The sequence below is a fragment of the Penicillium riverlandense genome (assembly GCF_028828495.1).
Source record: "Penicillium riverlandense strain IBT 135883 chromosome Unknown utg000003l_segment0_segment0, whole genome shotgun sequence".
Taxonomy (NCBI): domain Eukaryota; kingdom Fungi; phylum Ascomycota; class Eurotiomycetes; order Eurotiales; family Aspergillaceae; genus Penicillium; species Penicillium riverlandense.
Genome location: NW_026643196.1, coordinates 5838966 through 5861423, shown reverse-complemented (window position 1 = coordinate 5861423; position 22458 = coordinate 5838966). Strand labels below are relative to the sequence as shown.

The window sequence follows — 22458 nt, the reverse complement described above, 5'->3', positions numbered from 1 at the left end:
TTGAATGTATAATAGATGATATCTCACAATGCGCAGTGTATTTTATCTGTAAAGGGTCCACATTACAGTACCAAAAAAATTCAACATGTAAATCATGCACAGCCATGAAATTCCTCGTCTCCATGTCATGTATCATCTATCACAGACTCTTTGCGCCAACATAGGTAGGTAGATTGGTTGGGTATCAGCCGAAATGGAACAATGTCTGCTTCCCCTTCTTATTCTTGCCCTTTTTGCCACCACCAACGCCTGGCCCATCGATCAGGTCGAAATCAGATGGCTGCTCAGATGGCGAGGCAGCGCCCGAGCTCGCACCTGAGCCCCATGCACTCGGGGCAGGTCCGCGGCGGTCATCCCAGCGAACATAGCCGTGGGTCTTACCGGCCATCATGACATTGGGTTTGGGAGCCGCAGGGAGAGAGGGGAAGGCGTCTGCACCAGAGGAGCCAAGGCCCCGATTTGATGCGGTTGGGACGCTGGGGGAGGAACGACTGGTGGTGTTGGCGAGCGATGGGCGCGAGAAGGCGGGAGGAGCGGCAGTGGCCCAGGGGGTGGCGGAGGCGGCATTACTGCGACGAGAAGACCCACCGGTGGTAGCAGAGAGAGGAGGGAATGGGTTCATAGATGAGGAAGCGCCAGAGGAAGGGAGAGCACCACTTCTGCCGCCGGCGGCGCGGGATGACTTGGCGGTAGATGATTTTAAGCGCAGAACACGGCTGCCGCCTGCGCCGCCGCCATTAACGGTACCAGGGGACATGCCAGGCAAGAGGCCACCGGGGCCTGGGAGAGCCGGATAATCTTCATTGATGGCACGCCAGTCGTTCCAGGATTGCAGGAGACTAGTTCGCTTGGACGAGTCCTCGTAGATTTCAGCCAGTTCCTTGATGAGCTTGCCCAGTTCGGCGCTGGTGGTGTCGAAGAGAGAGAAGAAGGCATCGATGAGCTCGGTTGCGGTGATGGAGGAGGTGCGGTAGCTGGAGACTCTGCTACGGAACTCTGCGAGTTTCGTGGCATCGTTGTGCAGGAGGTTCGAGGCTCTCTCGACCACGGCTGTGTGGCGCAGACGCCGCGCCGGGTCTTGTGAGCTGACAGGCCCATTGTTGGCGGCAAGACTGAGGTTCTCGAATTCCTCTGCCGGTGGTGGTGGGGGAGCACGCGAGGATGCAGAAGATTGCACAGGAGTGCCAGCAGCTGATCGTGCCGGGGCGCGAACGGTTTGGGTGTCGTTGCGCGTGAGCTGACCACCAAAGCTCCGTGTGGAAACGGACTGTGCACTCTGGATGGCCATCTGTCGCTGGTAGGCCATCTCGTCGCGTCTCAGTGGCTGCGCGCTGGAAGCTGGAAGAGGCTCCGCGTTCGGATCGCGACCGCGGCCTGCACCACGACGCTGGCGCTGTGGCTGGTATGGGCTGCGGAGATCAAATTCAGCCAGGTCGACGATTCGAGCATCTCGTCGCACGTCCTTGGAGAGACCATCAGGATGCGCCTCCAGTTGGTGGGCCTTGAGATCCATCTGGGACTCGAAAACCACAAACTTTTTCTCCAAGCACTCCTTGTCCAGGCAGAGGAAGTGGTCCTTTTGGAAGTGGCCTTCCAGAGCGTTGTAGTCGATGTAGTACTGCTGCTGGCGATTGGTGGCGTGGCGATCACAGATGTGGCATCGCTCATGTTTGTCTCGGCAGTGGGTGTAGAGCTCATCATCGCCATAGAAACGCTGGTGGCAGAAACCACACTCAGGGTGGCCCTTGAACCCACTTTGGTCTAGGGCACCAGGAACATCATCGCCATGCTTTTCATGCCGGCGCAGCTCTGCCATGGTGAACAGCACGTGCTCGTGGGTAAACACTTTCTTGTTGCGAGTGCAGAGATCACTGTTGTGAAAAGGTGAGAAGGGAAGAACCGAAGGATGGGCAGGAGCTGGGACTTACCACATCACTTTGCCATGTTTATTCTTCACATGTCTATGAAGATCCGGCCAGCCCAGGCAGGCGACATCACAGTCTTCATCTGGACAGTTGTACCGCAGGAGTAGCACTGTGTCCTCAAAGATCTCGTCGTTCTCGTACTCGATGCCGAGGTTGTTGTCTGTCCGGGCAAAGTCCTTCTGTTGGAACTCTTCGTACCGTTTAGTAGCATCATCGGTGAAAATCACAAAATTGGACTCGGTCTGCGCATTGAACAGTTAGAAGAGTGACTATCATGGTGTAGGACTGAAGGCAAACCTACCCGGCAATGAGCACAAGCTTTGTTCTTGTACAGTGCCCGTAGTCTCAGCGCACAGATATGGCAAGTTCGGTGATTGCACGGCGAGACAGAGGTATGTTCGACTCTAGACGCGCAGATAAAGCACACCTCCCCATCATCGGCATCGTCTGTGGCGGGTGTGAACTTCTTCTTTCCTCCTTCAGCTGCAGGTGTAGCTAAGGGTGCATTGGGCGTAGTGGATCCAGTATTCGGAGTCTGCTTGTCACGTCCACCACTGCGTTGGCCTCCCCGGCCACGAGCCTTGGGGCCTCTTGCAGCGTCGGTGGGTTGGCGGTGCGGCTCCCCACGGCCGGAGGAAGCCCCTCCACCGCGCCCGCGACGACGGCCACCGCGGGGCTGGCTGTTTGACTCCGAAACAGGCTGGTTGTCGGCCATTGCAAGTCAAGTTTGAAGCAGCGGGGGCACCAATGTCAAAGAATCACAAGGCGACAGCGTAGTTGAGTGGATGGGAAAAAGTTGGGAGTGCGGGACTTGCTTACTGACCGCCCAGGCCGCCATAGTTAACGTGCACTATCTACAAACAGCTCACATGTTATGCCACCAACTACGACGGACAGGGGGAAAATTGTCCAAATTCAAGGTCTTCGAAAATAGTCCTATTGATCTCAAAATGATCAGTCGTCACTGGAACACTGCACCAACTCCCGCTGGAGAGCAGAAAAAAAAAACACATCAAAAATCAGTACGTAGCAACTATACGGTCCAACGGGAGCAGCACGCGTGCCAGAAGGAGACGGAGTCGGGTAGCTGATGATGTAAAGAAATCGCGCCGGCATCCCCATGCATTGCAAAAAAAAAAAAAAGAAAACCAAAAAGGGGGAAGAACAGGAAATTCGTTAAGAGGCAATTCCAGAAGCGCAGACTATTCGTCCGGGTTGTACAAGTTCTGGTTCAGGATCTTGGTCATGGTGAACATGTGGACCCGGTCCTGTTTGAAGACGGCGCGCATGGCATCGTCACAGCGGATCTGTCGGCGATCGCTGGGGTCCTGCAGGTCGTGGTCACGGATGTACTGCCAGACCTTCTTCACCGTCTGAGGTCGAGACAGCTATTCATAAATTAGCATGCACCGTGAATTCAGTCCAGGAAAACGTACCGTGACCTCGCCAAGCAATGCGGACAGGGGCGGCGAAAGATTGAGCGGTTTCTAGAAGGTGGTCAGTCAGATCTGGGGATACGAACGGGGTATCAAGCTCACATGGAACCCGCCGGTCCGGTTGACCTCCTTCTTGGTGTCCGAGCCCGACTCGATATCGGAATCATCTTCAGCCTTGATCCGTTTCGCAGTCTTGGCCTTGCTCCGCTTCTTAGTGGGAGCTGTCCGTCGTGGGCCACCCCCTCTCGTAGGTCGTGCGCGCAGATTCTCCTCCGCCTGCAGCTTGGCTGCGAACAAGGCGTCCGCGTCGACATCGGGCTTCCGCTTTTTGGTGGGCGGTGCGCCTCTGGTCGGCTCCGACCCTTCGTCGCTATCAGGATCGCGTTTCACCGGTGAGGACGACGGGGGAGGAGAGGGAACCGCAGCCGAGACCGAATCGCCATCTCCGACACCATTGGAGGTGGGAGCTTCCTCGGATGACGCCGCAACGCCATTTCGTTCAGCGACAATATCGAACCGCTCCATGATGAGCTGCTTGATCTCAGTCTGTACGGACAAATGTAAGCCCTGTCAATACGCTCCTAGTTGGACAGAGATGTACCTTCTGCGGAGTGAGATCATAACCAATGACATCCTGGAGACCTTTGCGAATCCGTTTCTCGGAGATGGTGTTGAGGTCACTTTTGGCGAGGATCGAGTCGATGATCTCGGTGTACCGAGCACGCTTGTCGGATGAGACTGTGATGCAAGGCCCGCGGTCAGTTTAGGAAACTGAATAGCCTCGGCAGTTGGCGCCGGGATGACAATGGGGAGACTTACGCGACATCTTGGCTGGGAAGCAGGTGCAGAATCCCTGGCGACCAAGACCAAAAACGCAATTGCAGTTGGGGCAAGGCGGTTGCCCAATGCTGGGTGCGCGGGGAAGGAAGGCGTGCGAAGAGTGTCGGGGGAGGCGTCAGGTGAGGTAGAGAGAGGTAACTATACCAAAGGTCGCACTGGCGCTTAGGACCGGCGGGGCATTGGCACGGAAGATGTGACCGAGCAGAGATAAGAGATCGAAGAGCAGAGAGAAACACACACAATGCGCCGACACCACAAACACCCAGCAGACAGACCAGCGGCTCGATTCTTCTCAGGAAAAGCACGCAGGGACTCGCACGCTTTGCTGAACACTGGCTGGCTGGCTCCGATCCGGGAAGCTGGGGAAGAAGCTGAGTCAGCGCGACTGATCATGTGACTGGGCTTTGTGGTTAGTCAGCGCGCACAAAAGAAAGGCGCGGCGGATTGTGGATTATTTTCGATCAAAGACCGAGAGGCAGTTTTTCCACATCCCTCTGTGTCCCAGCACCCTCGCCAGTCGGATTCACACCCAATATGGCGCCCAGCTTCGATACTTTGTCCGAGCAGGACCTCCATGAGGAGGAGGAGGAAGAGGTTGACTTCTCCGGTGCGTGCGATGGATTTTCTTTGTTCTCAAAAGGGCCCCTCTATCTAACACCCACCCAGATCTCAAGGCGCAGTATGAAGTCAAACTCGAGGAGGGCCTGGACACATTCATCGTCATCGACGGGCTCCCCGTCGTGCCCGCCGACAGCAAGCAGAAACTGGTCAAGTTCCTTTTGAGAAAACTCAATGCCGTGGGCCACACCTCCGAAGATGCGGTTTTCATGCCGCTTACCGACAAGGGCATGTCCGAAGGGTGCGTGAAGTGGTCCGGGTTGGCAAATACAGTTTTTAATCGGTTTACAGGTTCGCCTTTGTCGAGTACGAAACACCCGAACAGGCTGTCGCCGCCGTCAAGCAGCTGCACGGCACCCCTCTCGACAAGAAGCACACCCTGCAGGTGAACAAGTTGATGGATATCGAGCGCTACGGTCGCGAGGGCCGCGTGGAGGAGGAATACAAGGCGCCCGAGGTCGAGCCGTTCAAGGAGAAGGAGCACCTGCGCTCGTGGATGGGTGATGCCAACGCCCGCGATCAGTTCGCCCTCTACCGGGGCGACAAGGTGGGCGTGTTCTGGAACAACAAGAGCAACCCGCCGGAAAACGTCGTTGACCGCGCTCACTGGACACAACTTTTCGTGCAATGGTCCCCCAAGGGTACATACCTCGCTTCCGTCCACCCGCAGGGTGTGCAGCTCTGGGGCGGCCCGTCCTTCTCGAAACAAAAACAATTCCCCCATCCGTTTGTGCAGCTGATTGAATTTTCGCCGCTTGAGGGATACATTACAACCTGGTCGTCGCGGCCAATCCAGGTGGAGGAGGGCCAGCCGGTCCTGACCTATGAGGAGGATGGAAAGAACATCATCGTTTGGGATATCGAGTCGGGCAAGCCTCTCCGGTCTTTTGTCTCGCACGACCTAACCGCAGGCCCTATCCCCGAGGGCGAGATGCAGCCTAAGAAGAAGGTTCAATGGCCCGCATTCAAGTGGTCTCCGGATGAGAAGTACGTGGCGCGCATGCTCCAGGGCCAGTCGCTCTCCATCTACGAGCTACCCCGGATGAACCTGCTGGGTAAGACCTCGGTGAAGATTGAGGGCGTGAATGACTTTGAGTGGTCTCCGGCCACGGTCACCCGGGAAGGAATAAAACAATACGAGCAGCTTCTCTGCTTCTGGACTCCCGAAATCGGCAGCAACCCGGCTCGTGTGGCGATGATGACCGTGCCAACGAAAGAGATTGTGCGGACGCGAAACCTGTTCAATGTGTCTGATGTCAAGCTGCACTGGCAATCGCAAGGTGCCTACGTCTGCGTTAAGGTCGACCGTCACTCCAAGTCCAAGAAGTCGATGGCAACCAACCTGGAAATTTTCCGGGTGAAGGAGAAGGGCGTTCCGGTGGAGGTGGTTGACAGCCTCAAGGACACAGTGATCAACTTTGCTTGGGAGCCCAACGGCTCGCGATTCGTTCTCATCACCACGGGCGAGGCCGCGACCGGATCCGCCGCCCCCCCCAAGACGGCCGTGTCTTTCTTTGCTACGGAGAAGAAGGGCAGCACAGCCGGCAACTTCAAGCTGGTTCGGACGGTCGAGAAGAAGACCAGCAACGGCATCTACTGGTCGCCAAAGGGCCGGTTTGTCGTGGTGGCAACCGTGCACTCGCAATCCAGCTTCGACATGGACTTCTGGGATATGGACTTTGAGGGCGAGAAGGTTGAGGCTGAGAAGGATCTGGCGGCCAACCTCCAGCTGATGAAGACGGCCGAGCACTACGGTGTGACCGACATTGACTGGGATCCCACTGGCCGGTACGTGGTCAGCAGTGCCAGTGTGTGGACTCACTCGGTAAGTCCTCGTGTTTTTCCTGTCTACTTCTGTTACTAACTTGGGATACTAGATGGAAAATGGCTGGAACCTGCACACCTTCTCCGGCACCACCCTGTCAGAGAACCCCACGGAAAAGTTCAAGCAGTTCAGCTGGCGCCCACGCCCCGCTACTCTGCTCAGCAAGGAGGAGCAGAAGCAGGTGCGCAAGAACCTGCGCGACTACTCGAAGGAGTTCGAGGAGGAGGACAAGTACGCCGTGGACATTGCCAACACCGCCGTGGTGGAGACACGCAAGCGCGTGCTCAACGAGTGGATAGCCTGGATCCAGCGCGAGAAGGAGCTCATCGCCGAGGAGAAGGAGGTCCTCGGTTTGCCCGAGGACGCCGACTCGCCCAAGAATGCTCTGGATGCACCTCCCGCCGGCGCGGACGAGGGCGAGACGGTGGTCGAGGAGTTGGTGGAGGAGATCATCGAGGAGACCGAGGAGGTCGTTCTCTGATGAAATTGTTTCCTTCGCATATAATGTTTTTCTTTTGTTTTCGTCTTTGTCTGTTGGTCCCCTCGGCGATATACGGGACGCCCTCAAAACCATTAGATGGAGCTTGTGTGCGCGATGATGATTCTTTGATGTGCAATGTGGATAGCATGAGATATGCCTACGAATCTACTGTTGCAACCTGGCGGCAAACTGTCCATTCTATCTCTATTCTTCTCCTCGTAGACACCGTGATCCAAACTCATCCATATAATCCAAACCCGATTCCCACCGTCCCCAACAACAGCAGGGCCACGACCGTCGGCCGCGTGCCGGGGCTGGTGGTGGTCATAGAAGAGTTTGCCGCGCGAACATTCTTCCTAAAGAACTCATTGTGTTCGCCAACGACGTTGCCTCCTGGTTGATATTCGCACACAACATACCATCCCTGGGCGTGAGAAGTCCCATCCGCAGCTCGATCATTCAGAAAAAGTCCTCGTCGACTCTGGCTAGATTCATCCGTATAGCCGCAGTCAATGGCCGCACAACCAACCTCCGTCGTAGACCGCCACACCAACTGCGTAAAATGGCCCGTCTTCTCCGTGAAGCCGGTGGGCTTTTCGAAGTTATAGTCGGCGCCCTCGTTCCCCCATGCATCCACAGCGGAGGAGGCATTGGCGTACCCGAATGCAAGGTTCTCGCCATAGGGGCCACCCTACTCAATAGTCAGTTCATAAATTCATGATATTAAGAAACGAAGAATGCCTACCGAGTGTTCCCAGATACACTTCTCGGCCCAGTTCTTCGCATATTTCGCCAGCTCCTCGTTCCATGATAGTGGGCTTGCGTCGTGGACCGTCCTATAGCCATTACTCGCTTGCAGAACAGCGGATTTGAAGTCGGTTTCCGAGGTATAAGAAGGTGGATGTGGTGAGGTGGGCATGGCGATCACGGTAGCGGTGGTTTCGTCTGTTACCACCTTGACCTCGGCGGCGGACACAATAACAATGCAGATGATCAAAAGAAGACAGTGCCATGAGACTAGGCTACTGGTGGCCATCACGCCTGGTATATGCATGTATACTGGAGTATTGAAGATGTTGTATGAATATCACCACATTTTCTGAATTGAAGTATGCAGTGTTTTCTTTTTCAGATCGTGAATGAATTGGTCTCTATTGTACTAGGATAGAGAAAAATCAAAACGACTGTACGAGCAGCGGGCAATGATGTAGGTAATAGACGTAGCCGGATGTCAGGGCAGCACAGTACCTGGAGAAGGTGTCATACTCTTTTATCCGGATCCAAGGAACAAAGTCTGCGGGAAGTGTATGAGCCATCGTATCGTCGTGACATTCAGACACCACCCGGGTCCAGCCCAGGACTAGAAACTAAAACCAAAGATGGCCTGAATTTCCCATCCTCAATCGAAACAGAGCCAATGCTTTTTCCTGAATCGTGCTTTCTACGCCTATCGTCAGGGGGAATCTCGCGGGGTCTCAGGGCAAGCGTTTCATCGTGTTCCAGCAGCCGCTGTTGACGTCAGACTGGTTGGATGGTAGCATCCGGCGCACCACCTCGTGCGCCGGATTGGGTATAGACTTCTGAAATTATTTGACATGAATTGATTAATTTGAAAGATATAGTGCATAAATGAAAGAGGAAAATTGAGATCTGTAGGGTGTTGGAAAATGGGCGATGCAGTTAGGGCTAGCGGCTGCACTGAAAAATGAACAGATTGGAGGCCAACGGATCTACTGTTGCATGCTGGCGGCAAATTGTCCAGATCTGGGCTCGCAGTCAGTGGGATTTGGCATAGCGATTGCTTAAAATGGTAATCAAGTTGAAAATCGGGTTCGTAGTCAATGTGCCTGCCTGTCATGACCCATAAATGCATGATTGTATGTAAATATCGCTATGCAAATCTAGATACTGAGGAGAATATCTACATCACGCCGCACCCAATACCATACATAGCCCGTTCCACATCACGTTTCACCTGATACCAGTCGGCGCGCCGTTCGGCAAAGCCGTACACCTCCTCCACGCGCCAGATGCCTTGGAATCGCTCCGCGTCAGCGATGAGCGTTGCCAGCTCTTTGGCGTCCGACGGGTCGATCAAGTAAATCTGGGCCAGCTCGCGGAAGGCCTTGAAGTAGAGGAGGAGCTCGTTGTTCTTCAGCGTCTGTATAAATTTGAAGTAGTGGTTCATGTCACTGTGGCTAATTAGTAACGAATCAAAAGAAAGAGGGGTTTGACATACCTTATCAGCTTCAGGGATCCCTCGACACTGATCCGCTGTCGCTTGAGATGCTTGCACAATGCTGTGAAAAGTCGCAGTCCCACCTCTTGGTTGAAAACGTCCAGCGTGCTCTTGTCAGTGCTTCCCACCAGCATCTGTGTGTGCGAGGCCGCCACGTCAACCACAGCCGCGGCTGCTTCGCTGACGCCCACGTCCATTGTCTGTCGGTGTGGATCTGCCGAAACTCCCGGGTTGAAATCAGTGGCCAGCTGCCGCGTTGCAAGGATATAGTCTACCTCTTCCATGAGGACATCAATACCCTTGTTCAGACCGGCTGCTACCCGCTCGTCGAGCATCTGCTCGAATTTCTTCTTCTCCTTCACAGCGGGATCGACGAAGTCATTTCGGTCCGTCAGTCTTGTGCCGATGAGTTCCTGCTCGTAGAACACGTCCATCATCTGCAAGATTAGATCGCCGACATTAACCAGCTCCAAGAAGGTCACGAGAGGCTCGACCCCAGACTGGTCGCGCTCTTCGTGCTCGCGTGGTCGGTAGTTGGAAAGATGATCGACGGCCTTGTCGAACCCAACGATAACATGTTGGTGCCCCAGGATTCGGAGTAATGATACAAAAATCGCCTCGCACTGCTGCTTCGCGGCCCTGCCAGTCTCTCCACCTAGTCGCACAAACTGGGCCGCTCTCTCCAGGCTCGTCTTTGCAGAGTGGACAAGACTCAGAGCTATTTCAATGCTGAACAGTGACCGAATGCCTTCCATCTTCGATTTCATGATTGCGGCTTTGGCGGCCAGTTCGTTGGTCGGGGCCTCCTCCATGGGCACCGGAGCTGGTGATGAAATGGTCGAAAATCGGTTAGCACTCTTGATTGCTGGGGAATTGCGTCCATTCGTGTCTGAACCTGATTTGGGTTCTTCGGGTGCTTTGCCGGAAAAACTGGGCAGAATATTCACGGGCATCATGATGACTTTCTTGAACGAGGTCAGGAAGTCCCGCTTATCTGCCTGTCGATTGATGTTGGACATCAAGTATGATTCCGTAGAAGCGGCCTGTTCAGACAGCTGTCGGTCCCAGTCAACCACCGCGGCCTCGGATGCCTTCCGGAAGAAGTTCAGCTCTTCTGCCAAATACAGATCGATGTGCGGTTCAAAAATTTTCGTGATCACCTTGTCCAGATACTCGTCAAATTTGTCTCCAGAGCTTCGGGAGGGTAATAGGGCTTCTGATAGGTTCATGCACTGGACAAAGGTCACCGAGACGGCGGTGAGATACGATTCCATATTGCTGCGGTGCAGCTCGTCAAATATGGCGGTCAGAAAGGGATACAACACGTCCTGGCCAACTTTCTCCATAAAAGGAGACGTCACATTCATATCTCGAGGGAAAGCCCGATTCATAATCGAGACTTGCTCGTTGTAGGCAACGCTCAGGCGGGTAAAGAAGGCCTGGGTATGTTGCAACTTCACATTACCAGTCGACTCATCGATGCAGTCAGCAACCCTCCCCAGTTCAGCCTTTTGTGTCATCAGATGGTTGTGATGAATGAAAAGTTCGACGGCCGACTTGCCGCCATTCAGCGTCCACAGTATATGGGCGTATTTCCGCATCGTGCCATCAATGTCGTCATTTTCGTATCCTTTCCGGAATTCATTCAGCGCGGCAGTCTCAAACATTGACACCGTCGTCTCTAATTGATCTGTCCGCTCTTTCCATCCTTCTGCCATGTCACATTTCGCAAATGCCCGCAGTTGCGATAATAACTGCGCTTGAGATTCCGGATCTTTATACTTCGTGAAAACCAGATTATCGAATGATGGCCCTGTTCGTCCAATATCGTCATAGAATGGTGCCAATGCAGCGTGGATCTTGCCGTATTCCTGCCGTGCCTCGCCTCGGATAGACTTGGCTTGCTTCAGCACGCCCAGTATGGGGTCATCCACGGGCGCGAGTATGTCTGACTGGGGAGCCGTGTTGACCAGGTCTATCTTGTCGAATCCATCGGCAAGATTCTGTTCGATGGATATTGTAGGAAGGGCACCGTCCTCGCTCGCCTTAATCCCTTCTTGTTCTGCAGTTTCCAGGTTGGCGATCGTTTCGTAAATCTTCTCGTTATGTTTTCGCGCTTCGGTTTCATCCCAACAGCCTATTCGCTTCAATCGCTGTACCCACCGCGTGTCATCGTAGGCCATTTCGTGCATAAGCTTGGAACATCGCGCGGCGCGGACGAGATCGACGGGGCCCAGGTGCTCGAAAATCAACGCTATGATCTCTGCTAGCTGTCAGTCAGGCTTGTCGCGAGGAGGAGCTTTTCCTTATTGCACGCACCTGCTGGAAGAGACGCTTTGGCGTTCACTTCCATAGACGCCATCCGCAGCGAGGCCAACACATCTCGACGCGGAGTGGCGGGCCTTGAGCCTTTCCTCGGATTTGACATCTTGTGATCTTGAAATATTCATCGAAAATGCGAGAAATGACCTCAGGTGGCCAGCCTTAGGCCACAGCTGTTTCTGGAGGGTTTCGACACCAAATCTCTGGAGTTGTTGTGAGGCGGGGCAGGTTTGGGGCAGAAGAGAATGCCGAGAATGACACAGTGGCTCATAGACAAACCATTGAAACAAGCCAACTCAGGGTCGCATCATGAGCACCCAGGGCGTAGCACTCTTTTTTTTGTTCTGCAATCGGAGACACATTCCACGATCGGCACAGATCAGTGGTGGTGTGCTCACCGCCGTCGGCAGAATTTGGGGGGAGGGGGAAACAGGGTCAGATATACGTAGTTCGTTTGAAAGAAATATGTGTAGATGATTGAATCTTATTACTGGAAAAGATCATCCCTATGCCACCAAGTTGGTGAAGTAGAACATAAATGTTGTGGGTTTGGTTCTTATAGTTAGTGTGCTTGACCTCTCACCAAATATATAGTTGCACACCAAACAATATTCACAACACTATCTACTCCTAAGATCCGTCTACTAGGTATCAAACCCCTGGAAATACCTACGTCAATCTGTATCAGATTCACAACCGGCGAGGCATCATCATCGGGTAATTTTAGGGTCTACCAAGAATGCTTACCTCCTACTTCCAATGTTCAACTACTCCCAAAAAAATATCCAGCGATCCAAAGATTAGCTCCTTTAAAATCTGGACAGAATGAATTCCTCAATTCCTCGCTCCTTGTTCTTTATTGAAAACAATAGACTACTATGTCGAGTCTCCCGAGAATTATTCGCGGTTTTCACCGGGTCGGGGTTGAGCAGCAGCCAATGAGCGTGTACGTAATCCCCTAACCTAAGACTCTTCCACTTCTTCTCTTCCGCTACTGCTTCTTCCCTCACCACGCCCTTCTCCTCTCCCCCCCCACCACCCTCCCTCTCTGCTTCGCCGCTGCGCTCCCATCCATTCATATTGATCGGAGGGTTCGATTTCGCCATGCTGGCACGTTCCGCCCTGCGCGTGCCCTCCCGGGCCATCGCACGCCAGTCGCTCGGCAAGACGGCCACGGTACGCCTCGTCCACACTCCAATCCATCCATTGAGTTCCGACAGAGAGGGCAATCGCTGGCCCAGCTCGGGAACCATTGATTTTTCAGCCATTGACTGACATACCCGATAGCGTGCCTCTTCCACCGCCGCCGGTGCCGAATCCGCCAGCTCCCCCTTCTACCTCACAATCACTGCGTCCCTCGCAACGGCCGCGGCTGCCGGTTCTGCCGCGTGGTACTACCATCTCTATGGCCAGGAGGCTTTCGCCATGACCCCTGCCGAGGAGGGGTGAGTGAATTCCCTCGTGGTGGACTACCCGGGTCGCCCCGTGACGCCGAACCGAGGATTGTGCGATCAACGAGTAGTTGGACTAACTTGCGATTTTCTTTCAGATTGCACCCCGCCCAGTACCCCTGGGTGCATGAGCGCTTCAACAAGACCTTCGACCATGCTGCGTAAGTATTTTTTTGTCTCATGCCTTCGCGACCGGTGGACACTAACAGCCCCCAAAAGCCTCCGCCGTGGTTTCCAGGTTTACCGCGAAGTCTGCGCTAGCTGCCACTCCCTGACCCGTGTCCCGTGGCGCTCGTTCGTTGGTGTCATGCACACCGTCGATGAGATGAAGGCCATGGCCGAAGAGAACGAGTACGACACCGAGCCCAACGACGAGGGCGAGCTCGAGAAGCGACCCGGAAAGCTGTCGGACTACATCCCCCCCCCTTACAAGAACGACGAGGCTGCTCGTGCCGCCAACGGTGGTGCTCTGCCCCCGGATCTCAGCTTGATCATCAAGGGCCGTCACGGTGGCTGCAACTACGTGTTCAGCCTGCTGACAGGCTACCCCGATGAGCCCCCCGCGGGTGCCAGCGTCGCTGCGGGCATGAACTTCAACCCTTACTTCCCTGGTACCGGTATGTAGTGGTTTGGGGATGTCATGTCAAACCACCAAGCTAATTGGGTCTGCAGGTATTGCTATGGCCCGTGTCCTGTTCGATGGTGTTGTTGAGTACGAGGACGGCACTCCCGCCACCACTTCCCAGATGGCCAAGGACGTCGTCGAGTTCCTGAACTGGTCCGCCGAGCCCGAGATGGACGACCGCAAGAAGATGGGTGTCAAGGCCATCACTCTCCTGACCGGTCTGTTCGCGATCAGTGTCTGGGTCAAGCGCTACAAGTGGTCGCCGATCAAGTCGCGAAAGATCGTGTACAGCCCCCCGATCCGGCCCCGCCGCTGAATGTGTCGCCGCACGACTTTTATGAGTGGGAAAGATGAGGTGTGACGGGGGCAGACCGACACTGCTCCTGGCCTGTCTTGCCTGACTGATCTGTTGTGTTCATCTATGGTCGTTGACCGTGTCTTGTTAGAACGCTGCAAGAACCCCCTTGTATCTGTGTATCTTAGATATATTCCTTTTTGTCTTTTGAAAACTGCTTGCTCGAGGAATCACTGAATTAATTTCCTTTGTTGTGACATTCTGCCTACGACCCGTAGAAGCGGAGCCGATTGTAAATCGCATGAGATTGGAGTTATATCTTCAAGGTGTATATACACAAGTGGCGAGCATGATATAGTACAATGAGCTTTTCAAAGGGTATCATCGGGCTCAACCGTCCTCTCTCCATCCCCAAACAGCTTGACAAAAACCATATCATAACTCCTCCACACAGCCTCAAACACCAAATTGGCCAACGTCACGATCCACGGCGGACTGCGCCCGTCAGGCCCGGCAAACAACTTGGACAATGCCAAAATCGCCAGAACCGGGGGTCCCCACATAGCAAGGAATACAACCTTCCCGATCTTCTGCCGCGTGGAAGTGATTCGATACGGCCGGATCTGAGCCAGATATGCCTGATAGGCAATAGGAAGCTGGTGCTCGGCAGCGCCAGTCGTAAGCAGATTCAGATACCGAGCCGACGGCTGCGCATACTCGGGATCCGGACGGAGATGCGGCTCGGATTTGAAGAGCGCGCTTAGACCAGAGGAGTTCTGTGGCGCATGTGTGTGGGTAATCCCGGATTGCTTGCGCTGTCGCTCTTCGTCGGCCGCGGGTGAGAGTAAAGTGTGTACCTTGAAGGCGGGTGTCCCTGGATGCTCGGGGACGGGGTCGGCGGGTTTGTACGATTCCGGGAACGCGTGGCAGTCGACCACGACGTCGCGGTAGCCTCGTCCACCGCCCTCTGTGGCGATAATCTTAGCGTAGTCAGTCAGCGTGACTTCGTAGACGACGCCGACGAGAGGCTTGTGCCATCGGTTCCGATGCGCATCGGTGGCGGCCACGAGCGGGACCTTCTCGGACACGGAGGAATTGTCCAGTACATCCCAGGCCTCATCTTCTGCCTCCTCTGGATCACGGAACTGGGTGCCCGCGAAACACGGCTCGGCGTATGGTATGCCGGGCAGATCGAAGGTCAGTCGCAGTTCAGGCACGAGCACATTGATCTGTGACAGCGGCTTGATGCCACGTACGCCGCGAAATGTCTTCGACGCCAGATTGGACCCGTAAGCCAGGTAGAGAACTGTTCCCTTCTCCGCGACTAGACCCGTCACGTCGGCTCCGTGCTCCTGCTGCTCCGCAATCTTCTCGGAAAGATGTTCATCCTGATCAAGGGAGGCGGCGACACTTGACGCGCGCTGGCGCGCGACGGTCGTTGTTGGTAGGGAGGCGACATCAGGAGTGGAAGGTCTCGCAAGGGGGCCGGGCAAGAGAGAGCGCAGTCGGTCGAGGGACTCTGTGCCGCTGAAGTGGTTCTGCGAAGGGTCTTCGTCGGGGAGTGTCATGATGGTGTAGGCCAGTCAGCAGAAGTACTGCAGACAGTCAAGGGTAATATCGAGCGGGGAGCTAGCCAGAAAGTGCTAGCCATAGGTCATTTATGTCTGAAATTCACTTGTCTGCCTGTCCGGGGCAATTGGACGCCTTTCACCCGTCGGGGATCTATTCGCCCGTGATCCGTGCTTGATAATCGGTCTGACTAACCCGGTCAGGGTCTACGAGGACTGACTATTAATAATATACATATTTATAGTATTTATCATGTCTAAATGGTCAATATTCCTGCTGTGTAGTTACAAATGATAGGAGCGCAAGTTTCACCGTTCGATTGGATGGACACTACCAAAGAATCCCGAGAAGTAGAACGAATGCGACGGGACTATACTGTCAAGCTGTTCGATTTTGATGCTCGCCTTATTTTTCGCTTCGAATAACTGGCAGAGTGATAAAAGAGAGCTTTTGCCTTCCTTCTCGTCAATGTATACCTCACGTCCAGTGTTCCGGCGGTGGACAAACCAGGTGACCTGGTCGCACTTGCCTTCCTGTCTCTCCCTCTTCTCTCTGCTCTTCCATCCTCATGTCAGCTCCCCATCTTGTTTGACAATAGTTGATTTGACACCATGAAGCTGTCTGTGATGGAACGAGATGTGCCAGAGGGTGGCCCGTGTGGTGCTGGGTCATCGCACTCCAAGCCCTCGTCTCAGATTTCAACATTTCAGATCAGGAGACCAGTCCGCCAAAAGATGAAAGCTTCGAACTCAACAGAGGATCAGGAGGAGAGTGTGCTGTCCAGCCATGATGATCTGTCCAAGTGTGACATTGGAGACGAAGCAACCTCGGTCTCATTCCCTGTCCCAGAAGACGCCAAAGCAAAGCCCAAGGACAAACGAAAACGTGCATCCAAGGCTACTATGACCTACAAAAAACGCCGAAAGGTCAAAGGGCTGGCAGGGAAGGGAAAAAGTTCCAGCAGCCATCAATTGTCATTGACAATGAACCCTGTTATCGCTACGAGTGCAACTTCTACAAGGTTAGATCCAATGGACATTACAGCGACGGTAGACACTCCAGGTGAGCATCAAACTGCACCGATTGATGGCCAGCCAAAGAAGTCCCGCGGTCAAAAAGCCCCGGGAAGAGGAAAACAAATGGGACAGAAGCTGAACCTCGCCCTTCAAGAGCTGGTTGATGAAGACAGTGCATTCATTCCCGATGGTTCCATGGTATCGGACAACAATGAGCAGCCTGACAATACCTTCGAGCCTCCCTCCAAGGCATCTCCAACCGGATCTGTCTTTCGTGGTTATTCCCAACTGATCAGTTCGTCTGATTATGCCGCTGTCCAGTCAACCACTGAGCACGAGGCCACTCCCAAAGCTTTCCAGCAACAGAGAACATCTTTTCAAAGCAATGGATCACAGGAACCCTTTTACACGGCATACACTGACCATTTCATACCAAGCTCCGAAAGCACCCCCGAGTCACAAAGACCTCTGCTTGCCACACAATCTTCTGCTGAAGAGACAGGCTTGGGCCCAACAAATCACAGATCAATGCCGAAGAACAGCATTGTTGATCAGAATGGGAGTCCTCGCCTTCTGCCTCAAGAAAACATGTATCTTGGACAGGATCCTGGAATGATCGACTTTGCGTCCCCAGCAGGACACATTCTGCCACCCAGCAACGAGGCAGAGACGACGGGTGCTTGGGGGAACTTTCAGTCATCGCAGTCCACCCAGTTGATGTGCACTTTCCACCGGGAGATTTCCTTAAACTATTACCCTCTCGACTGTGGAAAGAAAGAAATCCCGAAGCGACTGACCGAGGGCACGCTCTTCGGACCTCCTCTCTACCTGAAATGGCCTCCCAATGCAAGCCGCCCGGTTCGGAATGATGATGGCCACTACAATGAGCCCGAAAAGGTCCCAGCCATTGCACCAGAACCAATGACACCCATGCCAAATTACAGACGAGGGATTGCCGCGAGCCTGTCTGCCTCCTCCCTTCCGCAACAGGAATCCTCGCCGTACGATCACATGATAGAATGGATGGCTTCTCTACAAGAGTCACAGAGAGTTGTGACTGAACTCATGCGTGAGACGAATGAGGTATGCCGGAACGATCTTCTGATCTCTCAGACCACTAACTATCCCAGTGTATTACCCACCAACTGGAAGAGGAGAGAGAGGCCCTTGCCTTCGTGCTGGACGAGTATCATGAAGAATCGCTGTGGGCGCTGGATCGACTGTTTCGGACGCAGCAGGCACGGATGGCCCTTTACCGCGAGTCGGTGACAGCTATGCTGCAGCAACAGGCCGAACTGTGCATGAGACTGGTCTGGCGGCTGCAGGGGGAAGAGTGATGTATCCCATATCTTTACTGCGCTATGATTGACCGGTCGCCCCGAGGTCGATCACGTGGGTCCGGTGGACATTTCATACTTCTTTTTTTTTTTTTTCGCCGCCGCGTTTGCAATTGACCGTGACTCATTTCTTCTGGTTCGATCTCTCCCGGTTCGTGTAGGATCATTCTTCCCTTCCGAATCAATTGCCTTCCTTCGATCCCCTGGACGCAATTCCTCGACTCCCTCGAGTCTGCCCCGCCATGTCGGTGAGTCAGCCCCTCCATGACCGGATGACGGCCAGAACTGACGCCAAACGACGCAGTTCTTCATTGAGAACCCCAATGTGGGAAATACCAGCCATCTTGAAGACTCGCGCAGTAAGCCCGATCGCCACGAGCCGTTCCCGCTTCCAAGACTGACCTCGCCCGCACAGTTCGCGGCTACAACCCGCTCACCCCGCCCAACCTCCTCCAGCATGAGATCGCTTTGACAGACAAGTCGCGGGAAACGGTGCTACAGGGCCGTGACGAGGCCGTCGCTGTGGTCCACGGCACAGATACAGAGCGCCAGCGCCTGATGGTGGTCATTGGACCCTGCTCGATCCACGACCCAGAAATGGCGCTGGAGTACTGCGACCGCCTGATGAAGATGAAGGAGAAGTACGCGGATGACCTGCTGATTGTCATGCGCTCGTACCTCGAGAAGCCGCGCACGACGGTTGGGTGGAAGGGTCTCATCAATGACCCGGATATCGACAATAGCTTCAAGATCAACAAGGGACTGCGCATCTCGCGCCAGCTGTTCGTCGACCTGACCAACAAGGGCATGCCGATTGCCAGCGAGATGCTGGATACCATCTCCCCGCAGTTCATTTCGGACTGTCTGTCCGTTGGCGCAGTCGGTGCCCGCACCACCGAGTCGCAGGTGCACCGGGAGCTGTCATCTGGTCTGTCGTTCCCCGTAGGATTCAAGAACGGCACAGACGGCTCACTAGGCGTGGCCGTTGATGCCATTGGCGCTGTCAGACACCCCCACCACTTCTTGTCTGTCACTAAGCCCGGCGTGGTGTCCATTGTCGGCACCGTTGGCAACCCGGACTGCTTCGTCATCCTGCGCGGTGGCACGAAGGGCCCTAACTACGACGCAGCCAGCATCAAGGACGCCAAGGAGAAGCTGGTTTCCAAGGGCCTGACACCACGTCTAATGGTCGACTGCAGCCACGGTAACTCGGAGAAGAACCACAAGAACCAGCCCAAGGTGGCTGCCGTGCTGGGCGAGCAGATCGCGGCTGGTGAGACGGCTATTATGGGCGTCATGATTGAGAGCAACATCAATGAGGGTGCGTTTCCTAGTTTCGTTCTGGCCATTATAAACATCATCCCTAACTCTGTGTTTAGGCAATCAGAAGGTTCCGCCAGAGGGCAAGGCCGGCCTCAAGTACGGCGTGAGTATCACAGATGCTTGTATCAATTGGGCGGATACCGAATCCGTGCTCGAGAATCTGGCGCAGGCTGTGCGTTCCCGGAGACAGAAACTGGCGGCCAATGGGTCCAACTAGATTCATTTCTAATGACTGTTTATATGTATTCTGGGTTAGAAACAAAAGTTTGTCAATGGACATATATACCCGAAGATTTACCCATTCATTATCTGTCCGTGATAACTGCTAACCAGCCTCTCCCAAACTAGTAGTTTAGTAGCTTGCTCCTGGATATTGACACTGCTCCAGCTCCCAGTCTTTGTTGGCACCTTGGCAACACCGTTCTTGTGTAAAGATGAGATTTAAATTGATCCAAATATAGCATGCATTATATTTTAGGAGAGACATGAATATACATATGCTCAGAAATGCAACAAAGACCACCGTGCGCCATGCGAAGGGAAAGGTATGAAAAAGGGTAAATAGATGATAAGATTGGCAAGATGATGGCCGAGAACAGCTCCTAAGCACGACTGCTCTCCCTCCACACACCCTCTCCCGATCCTAGTTCAGGGATCTTAAAATCCACAATACAAGCAGCGAATGAGGGACGGCGGAGGGATGCGTTACCGGCCTTTCCATCTCTGATAGTCTGAATGTCATGTGTCAGATTAGACATCCGGCGACCAGGTCCATAACGACTGGCGAAGGTGTCGTGCAGTTCACCCGACTTGCGTTTGCGACATGATCGTAGAGGCAACACACCCGAGTCGGTGCGGTCGACTAAGCGAGCTGATTTCAGACTGCCGTCGGGACCGAGTGTAAGGGACTTGCAAGGGACCGTGGCAAGATCCTGTGTGCTAGTAGTGAAGGTGTCGACATCGAAGATGCTAGCTTCTCCTGAGGCGCTGAAAGCCCAGACGCGAACACTGCCGTTAGAAGATTGCAGGGCCAGTTCCACGAGGTTATCCACACTGCCGATCTCTTTGCCATATATCTTGAACGGCCACATCATTGCTGTAGGTCTGTAGCTGACACTCAGCAGGAACTCCCAGTCGCCGTTCTGGTTCTGCACCAGACTCTCGCGCCGCTTGCGGGATCGCTCCGAGTCCACGAACCAGTCGCGGGCGAGATCGCTGTCGCCCATGACACCGTCCCCTTGTCGCTCGCGCTCCTTGCGGATGACGTTAAATACATCCAGGGGAACTGTGTACAGGACGATGCGGTCTTGGTACGCGGCCACTACTCGCAACCCCCAGTTCAAGTCTGACCCTGCAGCGAAGATGGTCGGCACACGAGCCTCCTTATTGATATCTGCTGGGTCTTTGCCGAACGGAGGCACGCAGACGAAGGCTCGGGTTAGACTGGTAGGGCCACCGATTGGTGCATCTGATCCAATGCAGAGTAGACCGGTACGAGGTTCGATGAACATGATGTGGAAACCGTCATTGATGGGAACCGCCCGATAATGGTGACAATGCGTGGCCCGTACAAGACTCAGACTAGACGAATTGGCGGGTGGCTTGCGAGTGAATGACTGGACATCCGCCAGAAGATGAAACTGGCACTTTTTGGGATGGTCCGGGAATGGCGAGTGCAAGCAGGCGCACTCGTGAAGCCCCGGGCCAGCCAAAGACGATATCAGCCGTAGTTCCATAGGTGTCTCAGGCCGATTTGGCAGGAAATGCACAATTTCTGAGGGTTGTGACATGGGGAAATGCTTCCGCTGGTCCTTATGGTTGGTCTCGTCTATCCAGTGTAATTCGACGCCGGAGGAGCTGCCAAACGCCACGCATCGGCGCCCAGGACAAACTGCAACGGTCCGAGGTGGATGATCGGATGAGCACACATTGTAATGATACCGACGAGACGTAGGGTTGAGTGTGGGCATCTGGTGACTGCGCGGCACCTTTGACTGAGAAGTAACTCTCTCGTCCGTATGTTGGAATACGTTTAGATCACAAACCATTCCAACACGGTTTCGTAGTATGGCAGCGACAACAAATTTGGGCGTGCTAGTGTCCACCGTAGCAGAGAGAACTTCAAAGGGGCATTCAATTCTGGATATGGGCTCCACGTCAGTGTCTGCCATATTGGCTGAAGCCATACGCCTGGCTTTTCTGGAGTGCAGGCGGTAGACATAGATCATGCACCCGGTAGTAACGAGCAGATAGTTGCCGCAGCTGCTGACGCTGAATGTCGACAGTCCTGGGTTTGCCTCTCTCACACTGTATGATGTCTGTAAAGCATGAGACGCATTCCCACGCGTCTTCGCGACTGTCGATCCCTGAGAGAGCGGAGAGAAATCCACCGTGGAGGTGATCAAGAAGCCTGGCTTCTCAACATTGGCTTTCCGACCCGATAAAAGACACTCGGTCGCAAAGCGCCGGCTCATGCGCCATACTTCGCTCTCGCCGGTTTCTTGCTTCAATGTGCGCTGCTTTGCACAGTCATTCTGCCATGCATCCCACCACCCAGCCCGCTTCAACATACGCTCTAGCAGGTTGCGATTCAGGCTCACGCGCAACCATTGCGAGCATGTTCGACGTGCATTGTCATAGTCACGCGGTGTCAGCATCGAGAAGATCTGAAGGAGAATCTCTGGTGGGGCGATATTGGCCGCTGAGGGGGGCGATCGATCTGCGCCATGAGGAATGGCATTATCACTGTATTGCGCAGACAAAGTGGGAGAGTTGGCTATCACAGCAGGAACAATTGATGTAGCACAATCGAGACTTGTCTCTGTGACAACTTCGTCATTTTTCGGTCGACGCCCAGCATAGCCGTGGCTAAGCGATCTCGTCGATGGCATCTCGGTCGAACAAGCAAGGCCGTAACTAACTCCACAAGCACCACGAAACGAATTCAAGTAGTCCCCGTGGATATTATTACAGTTCCATTAAAACATGCTCCGAGGGGGCGAGTCGTCGACAAAGGGCTCGATTTATTCTTGATCCCTAACGAGGCGAAGTATATCTGGCAGGATGCACTTTCCTAGTTTTAGAAGGATTCGACCGAGTGACGAAATGATCGAAGCGATGAACTGGTGATGTTGCTAAAAGTGACAGACAGTCGGG

General features: G+C 54.1%; 10 protein-coding genes across 10 annotated transcripts; 4 read left to right on the top strand and 6 right to left on the bottom strand.

The window, feature by feature from the left end:
- Positions 1–184: 184 nt before the first annotated feature.
- On the bottom strand, positions 185–2640 carry N7474_006027 (E3 ubiquitin-protein ligase HEL2; the record flags this gene model as incomplete). The annotated part of the gene is made up of 3 exons (XM_057197442.1): positions 185–1871; positions 1929–2167; positions 2227–2640. The coding sequence occupies 3 exons, from the start codon at positions 2638–2640 to the stop codon at positions 185–187; spliced, it is 2340 nt and encodes a 779-aa protein (XP_057054838.1).
- Positions 2641–3127: 487 nt separating this feature from the next.
- On the bottom strand, positions 3128–4187 carry N7474_006026 (SWIB/MDM2 domain protein; the record flags this gene model as incomplete). Its single annotated transcript, XM_057197441.1, has 5 exons — positions 3128–3313; positions 3362–3412; positions 3464–3907; positions 3963–4099; positions 4181–4187. 5 exons carry the CDS (start codon positions 4185–4187, stop codon positions 3128–3130), a joined length of 825 nt encoding a protein of 274 aa, XP_057054837.1.
- A 548-nt stretch (positions 4188–4735) lies between these two features.
- On the top strand, positions 4736–7125 carry EifCb (translation initiation factor eIF3 core subunit b; the record flags this gene model as incomplete). Its single annotated transcript, XM_057197440.1, has 4 exons — positions 4736–4808; positions 4868–5060; positions 5111–6644; positions 6697–7125. 4 exons carry the CDS (start codon positions 4736–4738, stop codon positions 7123–7125), a joined length of 2229 nt encoding a protein of 742 aa, XP_057054836.1.
- A 238-nt stretch (positions 7126–7363) lies between these two features.
- Positions 7364–8161, bottom strand: N7474_006024 (putative extracellular SCP domain protein Pry1; the record flags this gene model as incomplete). The annotated part of the gene is made up of 2 exons (XM_057197439.1): positions 7364–7816; positions 7871–8161. The coding sequence occupies 2 exons, from the start codon at positions 8159–8161 to the stop codon at positions 7364–7366; spliced, it is 744 nt and encodes a 247-aa protein (XP_057054835.1).
- Positions 8162–9046: 885 nt separating this feature from the next.
- N7474_006023 (exocyst complex component Sec10 family protein) lies at positions 9047–11792 on the bottom strand (the record flags this gene model as incomplete). Its single annotated transcript, XM_057197438.1, has 3 exons — positions 9047–9317; positions 9365–11627; positions 11684–11792. The coding sequence occupies 3 exons, from the start codon at positions 11790–11792 to the stop codon at positions 9047–9049; spliced, it is 2643 nt and encodes an 880-aa protein (XP_057054834.1).
- Positions 11793–12790: 998 nt separating this feature from the next.
- N7474_006022 (ubiquinol--cytochrome-c reductase catalytic subunit CYT1) lies at positions 12791–14078 on the top strand (the record flags this gene model as incomplete). The annotated part of the gene is made up of 5 exons (XM_057197437.1): positions 12791–12862; positions 12974–13131; positions 13236–13298; positions 13357–13754; positions 13810–14078. 5 exons carry the CDS (start codon positions 12791–12793, stop codon positions 14076–14078), a joined length of 960 nt encoding a protein of 319 aa, XP_057054833.1.
- Positions 14079–14428: 350 nt separating this feature from the next.
- N7474_006021 (uncharacterized protein) lies at positions 14429–15625 on the bottom strand (the record flags this gene model as incomplete). Its single annotated transcript, XM_057197436.1, has 1 exon — positions 14429–15625. One exon carries the CDS (start codon positions 15623–15625, stop codon positions 14429–14431), a length of 1197 nt encoding a protein of 398 aa, XP_057054832.1.
- A 612-nt stretch (positions 15626–16237) lies between these two features.
- Positions 16238–17979, top strand: N7474_006020 (uncharacterized protein; the record flags this gene model as incomplete). Its single annotated transcript, XM_057197435.1, has 2 exons — positions 16238–17725; positions 17773–17979. 2 exons carry the CDS (start codon positions 16238–16240, stop codon positions 17977–17979), a joined length of 1695 nt encoding a protein of 564 aa, XP_057054831.1.
- A 242-nt stretch (positions 17980–18221) lies between these two features.
- N7474_006019 (3-deoxy-7-phosphoheptulonate synthase) lies at positions 18222–19519 on the top strand (the record flags this gene model as incomplete). Its single annotated transcript, XM_057197434.1, has 3 exons — positions 18222–18282; positions 18344–19300; positions 19359–19519. 3 exons carry the CDS (start codon positions 18222–18224, stop codon positions 19517–19519), a joined length of 1179 nt encoding a protein of 392 aa, XP_057054830.1.
- Positions 19520–19904: 385 nt separating this feature from the next.
- On the bottom strand, positions 19905–22193 carry N7474_006018 (F-box protein; the record flags this gene model as incomplete). Its single annotated transcript, XM_057197433.1, has 1 exon — positions 19905–22193. One exon carries the CDS (start codon positions 22191–22193, stop codon positions 19905–19907), a length of 2289 nt encoding a protein of 762 aa, XP_057054829.1.
- Between the last annotated feature and the right edge of the window lie 265 nt (positions 22194–22458).